The sequence below is a fragment of the Marmota marmota genome, unplaced genomic scaffold (genome assembly GCF_001458135.2).
Source record: "Marmota marmota marmota unplaced genomic scaffold, marMar, whole genome shotgun sequence".
Classification (NCBI taxonomy): Eukaryota; Metazoa; Chordata; class Mammalia; order Rodentia; family Sciuridae; genus Marmota; species Marmota marmota.
The window spans coordinates 38,839,431-38,852,543 of NW_026000082.1; the positions used below are offsets into that span (position 1 = coordinate 38,839,431).

Consider the following 13,113-nt stretch of genomic DNA (forward strand, 5'->3'; position numbering starts at 1 on the left):
GTTCATAGTATTTTATTTAAAGTAGTGGTCTAACCTGGTACAGTGGCACATACCTGTAATCCCAGTGACACTGGGGGCTGAGGCAAGAGGATCACAAGTTCCATGCCAGCCTCACCAACTTAATAGCCTCTTAGCAATTTAGTGAAATCCTGTCTTAACAAAAAAAAAAAAAAAAAAGGCGTAATCCCAGAGGCTGGGAAGGCTAAAACAGGAGGATCAAAAGTTCAACGCCAGTGTTAGCAAAAGTGAGGTATTAAGCAACTCAGATCCTGTCTCTAAATAAAATACAAAATAGAGGTGGGGATGTGGCATGTGGCTCAGTAGTTGAGTGCCCCTGAGTTTAATACCCGATACACCGCCCAGCACGGTGGCACATGCCTGTGATCCCAGCTACTTGGGAGGATGAGGCAGGATGATCACAAATTTAAGGCCAGTATGAGCCTCTTGGTGTGTCCCTATCTCAAAAAGTAGGATTGGGGATATAGCTCAGTGATAGAGCATTCCTGTATTCGGTTCCCAGCATCAGAGAATGAAAAACACAAAAACATTTGAAAATTCTGGAGTATGCTTGTGTATTTTTATGTATGAAACCAGTTCTGTGTAGTTCAGATTGGTTTCCTACTTGTGATCTTCCTGTCTAAGCCTGTTCAGTAGCTGCAATCAGATCACCAGCACTCATCGCTGCACCAACCTGGGATTTGACCTTTTTCACTCAAGTGAGCATTGTGTATTTGAGGTTCTTTTAATTATTCCATTTGTGGCACCACATTAATGAGATTACTGGAAAGTGTTTGGCCATCATATGCTGGTTTTTGATACAAGAATGGATGTCTCAATATGATTTGATACTCTAGAAAGTCGTCATTATTGGTGTTAGTGGTGTAACCATGTATACAGCCTCTTCCCTTAAAGTGTGTGTGTGTCTCTGTGTGTTGGGGAGAGGGTTGGGGGGATAGGACCCAGGGGTCTCAGCCCTTTTTAATTTTTGAGGCAGGTTCTTGTTTGCATCAGATGGCCTTGAACTTGCCATCCTCCTGCCTCAGGTTCCTAAATTGTTGGGATTATAGGCCTGCACCACGGTGTATAGTTTAAATGTAAGGGTGTTTAATTATGTACTCAAGTGGAAAGGAAGTAGGACTTTTAAAATAGAAAGTAGCAACTTTTAATAAATAAACTTCTTTTCAATAGATTATGAGCCTCAGACAATTTGTGAGCATTTGCAATACTTGTTTGCTTTATTGCAAAACAGTAATAGACGATACATTGATCCGTCTGGATTTGTTAAAGCCTTAGGGTTGGACACTGGGCAACAGCAGGTAAGGACTTTATTTACTTTTTAATATTCTGAGAAATCTTTAAAAAAAAAAAGTGTGTTTTTTTGTTGTTGTTGTTGTTGTTGTTGTTATTGTTGTTACTGGGGATTGAACCCAGGGGCACTTAACCACTGAGCCACATCCCCAGTCCCCATTTTTATAATTTTTTTTAGAGAAAAGGTCTTGCTGAGTTTCAAAGGGCCTTGCTGAGTTGCTAAGGCTGGCTTTGAACTCAAGATCCTCTTCCCTGAGCTTCCTAAGTCACTGGGATTATAGGCATGCACCACTGCGCCTGGCTCTTAAGTGTTGTTTACAATGCTTTTTTTTTTTTTTTTAAATAGAGAGAATTTTTATTTATTTATTTTTTTAAGCTTTCGGCAGACACAACATCTTTGTTTGTATGTGGTGCTGAGGATCGAACCCAGGCCGCACGCATGCCAGGCGAGCACGCTACCGCTTGAGCCACATCCCCAGCCCTACAATGCTTTTAAGGGAAGATGAATTAGGACATTTTTTAAAAATTGTGGGGTGGGGCCCGGGGGTATAGTTCAGTAGTGGAGCTCCTGCCTAACATGTATTAAGGCCCTGGGGTTGATTCCCAGTACTGCCAAAAGAAAATTTACATATTCTTTTGTATTTTGAATTAATTGATCTGTTACATAATCCATTACATTACACATTATAATTTCATTTCTGAAAATTCACGTGTACAAACTGGTTCCACATGGCAGGTAGTTCTAGTTCAAAAGTGCTAACTTGAAAATATCAGTAGTTTCTGGAAATTTTTTTACCATTTGTATTAGAGGTTGACAAGCAAAAATACAGTATTTCTTTTCATTAATCCAAACTTGTAGGATGCCCAAGAATTCTCAAAGCTTTTTATGTCCTTATTGGAAGATACTTTGTCTAAACAAAAGAATCCAGATGTGCGGAACATCGTGCAGCAGCAGTTCTGTGGGGAATATGCTTATGTAACTGTGTAAGTCTGTTTCAACTTCTCATGGTACATTTTCTCCTAAGACAGTTGCTTGTGTTATCTGGTTTTCAGTTCAGGTCCCAGGTGTAGCTTTCATGGGTGATCATGGGACCTGGAATATTTATAGTCATATGCCTCCATGGGAACCCATAAGCAAACCACTTGATAATTGCAGTTGAGCCATCCAGGTGTTGGGAACTGTAACTGGTTGGACTTTTGCCATTTGCTTTATGGCTGTGTGGAGTGAAGCAAGAGTAAAATGGGCTGGATAGAACACTCAGAGATGGACACTACCTCTCTAAAAATTTCCGATCATGCAATTCATGGCCTTACTACTTTTTGTTTTTATGTAATTTTTTAGTATGTGTTGTACAAAATTTCTATGAAAGAGAACTAATTAAGATACGATGCTTCTTTCCACCTTTCTAGGATGTACTATAATAAAACATGATTGCTTTTCTCACTCTGATCTTAATTTTGTCACTCTCATTTTATTGTAGCTGCAATCAGTGTGGCAGAGAGTCTAAGCTTTTATCAAAGTTCTATGAACTGGAGTTAAATATCCAAGGCCACAAACAGTTAACAGATTGTATCTCAGAATTTTTAAAGGTATTCACATTTTGGCATTTATTGTTTGTTTTTTAAATGATGTTCTGAATAGTATTTAAATGTATTATGTCAGTCTTTTTGATGTAAGAAGTTCTGTGATGATCTAAAACTTTAGATAAGGTACTGAAGCAGGCTGCATCTTAAAGTAATTTTTGGCTATTACAAGTCATGCATAGTATGTGTGTGTGATGGGGATATCTGAACTTTGTGACCATAAAATTGATTTACCTTTTCATGTCATGAGAATGAAAATGCATTAAATGCAAATATTTTATATCAATGATTATTTACATGGAGATATGAAAGTGGTTCCCTTTTGTTCTGAGTGGAAAACTAAGAGGAAATCTTTGTTACAGGTATAAACACAGCTTATTGCATAACTAATTTTTCAAGTGCTTTACCTACTTCGCTGCCATATTTGTTAGCATGCCTGAAGTAATCATCTTTGATGCTTTGTATCAAGCACTATCTGGGCTGTTGGGAATGACAGTGGTGAACAAGCCAGATACAGTTAGCCTTTATGGAACTGGCAGCTCAGAGCCATGAATACCAGAGAGGGTCAGGAAAATAAATTTAGATAAGATATATTATAGTGTGTCAGATATGCCTGTGGATTGAGAACAGCAAGGAGTCTGGGGTATGGGGGTAGTGAGCCAAATAAATAAGCACAGGGAAAATGATAGAAAAAGAGTAATCGAGGTAGCTAAGGGTTGTAGCAGACAGACCCAAGTAGAGAAGAGTAGACCGTTTTCAGGACTTTGACTTTGAGATACAGGTGCCCTTGGGCTTATAAGCACAGGAGTGACACAGTGCATTTAACCAGACCATTGTAGGTGGGGTTTTGAGAATGGGGTGGAGGCAGGCGCCAGAGTTTGCTGAAGAGTTGATGATAAACACTATTTGGCTTTACATACATATTCAAAGTAGAGCTAACAACACATGAGCACTGAGTATGGAGAGAATGAGTCATGGATTACAAGGGTTTGTGGGCTGATCAGCTGGGGAATGGAGTTGTCATTATTGGGATGGGAGGACCAAGGTGGGAATAGGGCTGGGAAAGGAGCTAGGAGCTTCGAGCTGGGGCTGTAGCTTAGGCGGAGAGTTAGCCTAACAGGCACAGCCCCTGGCTTCTCCCCCGAAAGAAAAGTTTTGACCTCATTAGATTTAAGAAGTGTAGTTCTGGGGAGAAGTCGGGGTGCACAAAAATCGCTGAGGGAGTAGAGAAAGGTGAGGGAACCGGCTGAGCCACCAGGGGTGTAGTTAGAGGACGGTGGGTGAGTGTGGTATCCTGGAAGGCAAGTGAGGAAAGGAAGGGCATCAGTATTGTACTAATCTGTATCAAAGAGCTGTTATAGAAATGTATAGGAAAATTTGACAAAGAAAAAGGGCTCAGTGGTTAAGCATGCCCCTGGGCTCAATCCCTAGAACAAAAATCAAAAGCAAAAACACACCTCACTGAACCAAACCTTTTTTTTTTTTTTTGCATTCTTGACTTAATCTCATGAACCTGATTTAGTAATTTTAAGCAAATATATAGCATTAAATATAATTTCTGCCCCCTTTTCACTATTTTTAAGTAATTTCGCATCAAAGTACATGGGACACTTTTTTTAAAAAAATTACCTAGATTTTTAAAATCACACATTGGATATATAAGCACAGGTAAAACTAATATGTCATCATCTTGATCAGGAAGAAAAATTAGAAGGAGACAATCGATACTTTTGTGAAAATTGTCAAAGCAAACAGAATGCCACGAGGAAGATCCGGCTTCTTAGCCTTCCCTGCACTCTGAACTTGCAGCTGATGCGCTTTGTCTTTGACAGGTGAGAATGGGCATGTTGGAAGTGCATGGACTGAGATAGACTTGTCTTGGGCAGGATGATAAATGGGGGCAAGTGAAACTCTGGATTAGATTATGGAAGTTACACATGGAACCTGTGATTTCAGAGAGTTAGCATGTTATGATTTTATCATAAAATTCTTTAAGCCAATTATATGTAATCAAGAACTAGAAGATTAGGGGAATCTTTTTTATCCTAAGAATTATTAGTAAAAACTGCAGTGAACTGAATCACCTCCGCATTCCTTATTACTGTCAATTTTAAGTAATTTTTTTTTTTACTTACTATAGTAACTTCCACTTCCATGAGGATATGTCTTTCATTTGTATTTAAAATCAAGGCAGTTTTGTTCATATGCACGTTTTATACTTTTCAATTTATATTTGGAATCAGTACTTTGCATTGATACCTTTTTAATCTGTTAGTCATTGTTTATGCAATTATCGAATTGTACAGGCTTTTATGCAAGATTGCTAAACGAAACCTAGCTACTATTGAGTTTATTAAAATGACTTGATAGAGCTTATTCATTGTCTTCTGAGTGTTTTAAATATAACTGGCTTTCCTCTTTATTAGGCAAACTGGACATAAAAAAAAGCTGAATACCTACATTGGCTTCTCAGAAATTTTGGATATGGAGCCTTATGTGGAACATAAAGGTAATATATTTACCAAGCAGTAAAAATTATGAGGGAGATTAGAGCTTGTAATCTATATTCTGATAAATATTGAGTAACAATTTACTGGTAATTTCTGTTTGCTAATCTGTCTGGGAACAGATGTTTTATGAGGTCAGACAAGATGTTGTTTTCCATTTTCTTTTTTTATTTACTTATGTGGTGCTGAGAATTGGACCCAGTGCCTCATACATGGTAGGCAAGCGCTCTACCACTGATCCACAACCCCAGTCCAGTTATTTCCATTTTCTATAAGTAAGCACAGAGTAAACATTAGGTGGTTCATCAACACTGACATGATTAAAGGCAATTTAATTTGTAGCCTGGAATCACATCCTCTTGGGGGCCTGAGGCAGGTGGATGGTTAAGTTGAAATCTAGCCTGGACAACTTTGCAAGACCCTATGTCAAAATAACAAATCAGTGAGTGGTTGGTGGTAAAGCTTAGTGATGAGGTCTCCCAGTTCAATCCACAGGACTGAGAAAAACAAATAATTTGGAAAAATGGAAAGGGTATTTTACTTATTTCTGAATCCACGCTTACTACCTTAGTCTGAATATTGTTGTCTGTGAGTCCTCATAAGAGTTTTATGCTTACATTCACATTTGTTTTCGATTTTTGGTGCTGGGAAGCAAACTTCGATCTTCACAGGTGCTAATAAGCACTATCTACACCCTCAGTCCCGTTCACATTTTGCTAAAGAAAGAAAGAAACAAAACCCGCTTTATCAGAAATGTTATGTGGCGGGGCTGGGGATGTGGCTCAAGTGGTAGCGCACTCGCCGAGCATGTGTGAGGCACTGGGTTCGACTCTTAGCACCTCATAAAAATAAAATCAAGATATTGTGTCCACCTAAAACTAAAAAATAAATATTTTTTAAAGAAAGAACCGTTATGTGACATAGTCCAGTGTTTCTACTGTAATTCCTCATCTTGTAACTGCTGACATGTCCTGGGTTGCTGTGTATAGTTTGAACAAGAACCAATTTTTGCTCCTTTTTGTGGGGAGGGTTCTATTTATCTTATCAGGCGGATGGTTTCTGTTAGAGAAAACATCTTATACTTTTGTTGCTCTTGCCTTGATTAGAAGGACCATTTTTCTTCTAACTTGCTCTTACTACTAATGTAATTTTAAAGCATCCAATAAATTCTCCTTTGCCCCCCAGAAGATTTAGAGGCAGCTTACAATAGAAATAAGCAGAAAAAAAAAAAAACTTTTAAAGAAATTGAAGTTTTGGGGAAGATTGTGTTGAACAAATAAATAAGCTTTCAGATGTGATGCTCTGTCAATACTGTGGTTTAAATTTTCCACATGCACAGAAGGAAATTGCTACAAACATTGCTTCTTGGCCTCATTGTTGTTATATTCATTGAATGAATGAATATGGCTCTGGACACTTCACCTAGTTTGCTTCTTTTCTCCTTTCTTCAGGTTATTGTGTGGAATTAGGGAAGTCTATTGGGTTATTGGCTTTTAGAGTCCAGAAATTGGTTGTGAAATCAGTTTTGGCTTGACTGACTATACCAGGAACGCTCTACAACTGAGCTGTTCCCCTAACCCTTTTTATTTTTTGTTTTCACATAGTCTTTTTTTTTTTTTCTAAAGAGAGAGAATTTTTAAATATTTATTTTCTAGTTTTTCAGCGGACACAACATCTTTGTATGTGGTGCTGAGGATCGAACCCGGGCCGCACGCATGCCAGGCGAGCGCGCTACAGCTTGAGCCACATCCCCAGCCCCTTCACATAGTCTTAGTTGCCCAGGCTGTCCTTGAACTTTTGCTCTTCTTGCCTCTGCTTCCTGAGTAGCCGGGCTTATAGGTGTGCATCCCTGGACTCTATTTTTATTTTGTAGTGCTGGGGATGGAACCGGACTTCACTTAAGCTAGATGTATATCTTGTTCTGCCATCAAGGTAATTTCAGCCCCGCTTTCTGTCGGTCCTGACCCCCCACCCCCCAATTTCTTTCAAGCCAGTGACCAAACCCAGGGACACTTAGCAACTGAGCCACATCCCCATTCCTTTTTTCTTTTCTTTTCTTTTTTTTTTTTTTTGGAGACTGGATCACTAGGTTACTTTTCTGCTTCATTAAATTTCTGAGGCTGGCTTTAAACCTGTGATTCTCTTGCTTCATCTTCCTGAGCTGCTGGGATTACAGGCATGTGCCACCATGCCTGGCCTCTTTTTCTGGTTCTTAATATATATTTCTTAGTTTTAAGTGGACACAATACCTTCATTTTATTTTTATGTGGTGCTCAGGATCAAACCCAGTGCTTCACACATGCTAGGTGAGCTTTCTACCACTTGAGCCAAAACTCCAGCCTTATTCTGGTTTTTAATAAAGCATATGTTATCCTTTTTTTCCCCCTTTTTGTATTGGTTATTGAACCCAAGGGTGCTCCAACTCAGCTGTATCTCTAGTCCTTTATATTTTAATCTTGAGACAGTCTCACAAAGTTGCTGAGGGCATTCCTTGAGTTGTTAGGCATGTGAACCTCTTTTCCCAGCCTCGTAAATTATTGGGGTGACATGTGTGCACAACTGTGTTCAATCACTGCCAAAAAATTTTTGGCAGGGTCCAGGGTGGTAGGAATTGAACTCAGTGGCATTTGACCACTGAGTCATATCTTCAGCCCCTATTTTGTAATTTATTTAGAGAACAGAGTCTCAGTGAGTTGCTTAGCTCCTCCTGACTGAGCCTCCCAAGTCTCTGGGATTTTAGATGTTCACCACCAAGCCCGGCTATTGCTAAAATTTTGATGCACACATAGTGTTTTCTTGAATAAATCACACGTATAACATAAAGGCTGTAATCTGCAGGTTTTATTCATTTAAAATGGCATCAGAATGTAAAAATCTTATGAAGAAATCTCAGTGCAGATTCACCATAATTCTCAATGTTTTCTCTTTTCTCGTTTTTTTTTCCTCCTGAATCAAAATTCCATTGGAACTTCTTGCTGTAGGATGAGAGATAGCATTGACCAAACAGTGTCATCTTGTATCTTTTCTAATTGTCTTGCCTACATATGTTTATATTTTATTTTTTCCAGCTTTATTGAAGCATAATGGGAAAATAAAATTGTATGACCTTAAGATATACTGTCTTATGATACATGTGTTTTGTGAAGCTATTATTTAGCACCATGGAGTTAATTTACACGTCTCATCTCCCATGCTATTTGAGATCCCTGGAACTTAATTTTATCATAACTAGAAATTTGTACCCTTTGACCAATGGCTTGCCTGTTTTGAAAGCAGTTTTTCTTAATTACTTTCCCCCAGTCTTTTTGTACATTTATCTTTTAATGATAGTCTTCTCATTTTACTATTACATCTGATTGTTGTGTTTTTTAACCAATATTTGTAGCATGGAGAGTAGCAGCAGTTTTCGTGGTAAGTGTGTAGCACAGCTAGGCTGCCGGGTAACTTATCAACCCTACTGCCCAGAAGACATTGGTAGAATTTATAGTATTCTGTAATATCTATCGGTAGAATTTATAGAGGGAATGGAGATCCCAAGAGCAGGCTGTTAAGATGCTGTCTTCTACGTTACTTTGTAAAACTAAAAAGTTTTTTTTTTTTTTTAAATCTTAGGTGACATGCGTTGAATTTTGATAGACTCAAGGAATTGTATTCATCACAATTCATGCTTGCATGTAAGAAATATTGTTAGCTGACATTTCTTTATGTTCTCTCTCCTTCTGTAGGTGGGTCTTACGCCTATGAACTCAGTGCAGTCCTCATACACAGAGGAGTGAGTGCTTATTCCGGCCACTACATCGCCCATGTGAAAGATCCACAGTCTGGGGAATGGTATAAATTTAATGATGAAGATATTGAAAAGATGGAGGGGAAGAAATTACAACTAGGGATTGAGGAAGATCTAGGTAAAACCTTTAAGTTGTGAGTGCCCTTTTAAAATATAACTTATTTTTTTTTTTTTTTACTGGAAATATTTGTGATACATTATTATGGCCCAAGATTGTCGTGGACTATCAAGGATATCTGCATTGAAGTGTTCGTAAAATCACTGGAAGTTTTTCTTATTAATGTCTGCTTTTAAAAGAAAACTTGTTTTGCTGTAGAGATGGTTCCATAATATCGTTTTCAGGAAAACTCAATAGCAAATAATTAATTTTTCTCTTACCAGGTTTATTTCATGGGGCAGGTGAGGATTGTGGGAATTAAGCTGAAAAAGATGAAGAGTATACTCAATGTTGTAGGATTTGTTGTTCTTTTCCTTGGGTCAAGATATTTAATTCTGGGAGAGAGGGCTTCATTCTTCCTGTCGAGTGTGTTATCCCTTCTCAAGTGTGATGTGGTGCCTCTGGGGAGCCAGCTGCCTGTGTTGTGCAGTGGCCAGATCTGTGGAAAAAAGCTCCTTGCACTGCTCTCCTTGTTTCCATTGTCTTTGGCCAAAGTACCCGTTTACTTCCAAGTTGTGGACACCCTTTCCAGGTAGAGCCATCTCACCCAAGCTTTTCGGCAACTTCTCCTCATCCCTGTCATTTGGGTTGAGGAATCTGAACAGGAGAAAAGGAATGGGAGTATGCCTGAGTCACCTGCCACTACTGTTTAATGGGTTAGAGCCCGATTTCCTTGGTGTCCACAGGGAGGAGCATTGCAGTTAGGGTGCTCTCAAGGCATATGATTGTCTCTGTGTCTACTCAGGCTCTGACTACATTCTGGAGAAGGACTTTCTAACTTTAAATCACATTTACATGCTTATAGACTTTTCGCAATCTTCCTGTTTTACATAGGGAATACTCAGTTCTTAATAATCATTATATATATTTTTAAAATTTTTTATTTTTTAGCTGTAGATGGACACAATACCTTTATTTATTCATGTGGTGCTGAGGATAGAATCCAGTACCTCACATGTACTAGGCAAGCACTCTACACTGGGCTATAAGCCCATCCCCCATTTATATACTTTTTTTATTGTGGGATTCTTCCTGGGAACACAATTGAGTTATATCTTTGTAAGTATGTATGCCTCACTTTTCAGTGTGGCTTTTTTTTTTAACAGAACCAACAGGATATCTGTGTGTGTAAGAGAGAAAGAGAGAGAAAGAGAGAGAATTTTAATATTTATTTTTTAGTTTTTTCGGCGGACACAACATCTTTGTTTGTATGTGGTGCTGAGGATCGAACCCGGGCCGCACGCATGCCAGGCGAGCGCGCTACCACTTGAGCCACATCCCCAGCCCCTTCAGTGTGTGTTGTTTTTTGATCCAGAGATCGAACCCAGTGGTACTTAAACACTGAGCTGAATCTCCAGTCCTTTTTAATTTTCATTTTGAGACTGGGTCTTGCTAAGTTGCTGAGGCTGGCATTGAACTTGGAATCTTCCTACCTCAACCTCCCGGATTGCTGGGATTACAGGCATATGCTTTGGCACCCAGCTATTTGAGTCTTCTTTAATACTCATTTTAGTCAGAGAGTTATACGATTAAAAGTCCCTTTATGTTGTCCTATCTTCTACATGTAGGTAGTCCTAAAATGTTAGAAGTTAGCTCAGTGGTAGATCACTTATTTTAGCATGTGTGATACTCTGGGTTCAATCCCTGGTGCACAAAAGGGAGGAAAAAAAATGCCTTCAACATTCATTACTGTATTCCATCCTGAACTTGTTTGAGTTATTTTATATTCTGTGTTATAGAAGGTAATGATGCTCTTCAGGTGGAGACGAACATTTTCACTTTCCTCTGTGTGCTCCCTACAGTAGTATAGTGCTCTTCCAACTTTTTTACTCAGGTATTATGTGGAAGAATGGTGAACAACTTTAGTTTCCCTTTGCATTTTTAAAAATCCTTTATTTTTCACCATAAATTTAAGTAGTTCTTAAGAACCTGCTGTGGACTTTGAATGTTTTAGATTCATGTTAAAGTATCTTTGGAATTGTTTTTACAGTGCCCCACCACAATGATGAACAAATAGACTGAGGGCATTCTAGTTAAGTCTTCTTCTGTTTTTTTTCTACCTCAGCAGAACCTTCTAAGTCCCAGACCCGAAAACCAAAGTGTGGCAAAGGAACGCATTGCTCTCGAAATGCATACATGTTGGTTTATCGGCTGCAGACACAAGAAAAGCCCAACACGATGGTTGAAGTTCCAGGTAATCCCTTTCCTTTGATCATACCAGGAATGTGTTTTGGAATGACATCATCAAAGGTTAATGATAAGCAGAGATTCTTTTTATCATGATAAGCTGTTTCCATGTTGTAAATGTTAGTGAAATGAAAGAATAATTACAAAATTTTTTTTAAAGTAGTGAGCTTTTGAAATAAAGAGCCTTAGGACTATTCCATTACCTTCCCCACCCCCACTCCAAAGAAAGGCAAAAGCAGTCTACAAAGGTAATCAGGACTTTTGGTTTTATCTTGTTCAGTTTATAGAACAAAGAGTTACTAACTGCCCAAGGCAGTCTTCTGTTGGCTTTCCTAGTTCTGTGCCAACCTCTGTGGCATCATCCGTTTCAAAGTGGTGTTTTTGAGCCATTTGGTGGTTCTAGGTGACTGGCATGTCATAGAGAAGTAGGTAGGGAGCAGGGGATATCGTTTAATTGCTAGAGTGCTTGCTTTGCATGTACAAGGCCCTGGGGTGTAATTCCCCGCACCATACACACACGCACACATACAAGCACACGTAGTAGTAGGTAGAAGGGGATTTTTCTAGTGTTATTGACGGTTTCTACCAGAATGGGAGACCATAGTAAGAAGTTGTCTCAAAGCTTTAGCTGATACTTGATATCTTTATCCACATTACTACCTGAATTATAAAGTTGTTTTTTGTCTTTTTGTTTTGAATAGCCTTTCTTCAAGAGCTGGTAGATCGGGATAATTCCAAGTTTGAGGAATGGTGTATTGAAATGGCTGAGATGCGTAAGCAAAGTGTGGATAAAGGAAAAGCAAAACACGAAGAGGTTAAGGAGCTGTACCAAAGGTTACCTGCTGGAGCTGGTCTGTAAGATATTCTAGGACAGCACTGTTGTCATTAAGTGCCTTGTGTTGTTTATGTTCACAAAAAATGTAGACTTTTTCCTGCCCTTTCTATACCCCACTTAAGCAGTTTATACGTTTGAAATTACTATGTAAACCAGTAATAACATGATGTGTAGCATTCCCTACAGTTCTCATTATCATGTACTTTAAAATTGGGAAGCTGTTAATAAATTGTAAGGTGTAGGCCAGCACTCTGCAGGCGTGACTTCTGTAGATTTTTCCACTTGGCGAGATATGCATTTGTTTCTAAAGACATATCTAATTGCATTACTCTGGAAGCAGTTTGTCTGTTTTGTTTCTTTGCATATTTTGTGCCCTAATAGTATTAATAGGCATATTTTTATGAGTATGGTTTTTATAGTATTTGATTAACTTGAAATTTATTACTAAATGTTACAAGGGGGATAGAATAGTTTTCTAGTTCATTGATTTCTTTAGATTAGTGCACATAATCCAGCCATCCTTTTTTACTGTTTATCCAAATGTATGCAGTGTCTCAAAAAGGAAACCAACCTTTTGAAGGCTAACATGCCTTTGGTTATAAGTTATGTTTGTCATTTCACAGACAGGAGTTCCCCATATTTAATTGTAGCTGATGGAAGGCAACTTAGTTCTAGGCAGCTTGAACTTATGGTTTTCTCTTTTTGATCTCTTAATTTTTCAATTACAGTTACACCTTTAAACAAAGAT

General features: G+C 38.5%; 1 protein-coding gene across 5 annotated transcripts in view; it reads left to right on the top strand.

Moving 5' to 3' along the window:
- Usp48 (ubiquitin specific peptidase 48) overlaps positions 1–13,113 on the top strand; it is a 67,268-nt gene that overhangs the window by 20,614 nt on the left and 33,541 nt on the right. For 3 of the 5 annotated variants that reach the window (XR_007352200.1, XM_048816120.1, XM_015485556.2), the window contains 8 exons: positions 1,189–1,316; positions 2,168–2,292; positions 2,790–2,898; positions 4,591–4,724; positions 5,319–5,401; positions 9,125–9,304; positions 11,409–11,537; positions 12,232–12,381. Coding sequence is in view for 4 of the 5 variants with exons in the window: in XM_048816120.1 (XP_048672077.1) it covers positions 1,189–1,316; positions 2,168–2,292; positions 2,790–2,898; positions 4,591–4,724; positions 5,319–5,401; positions 9,125–9,304; positions 11,409–11,537; positions 12,232–12,381 (1,038 nt within the window). In the remaining variant the exon portion in view is untranslated. The remainder of the gene's footprint in view (positions 1–1,188; positions 1,317–2,167; positions 2,293–2,789; positions 2,899–4,590; positions 4,725–5,318; positions 5,402–9,124; positions 9,305–11,408; positions 11,538–12,231; positions 12,382–13,113) is intronic. The other 2 variants (XM_048816121.1, XM_015485557.2) reach the window with 1 other exon arrangement.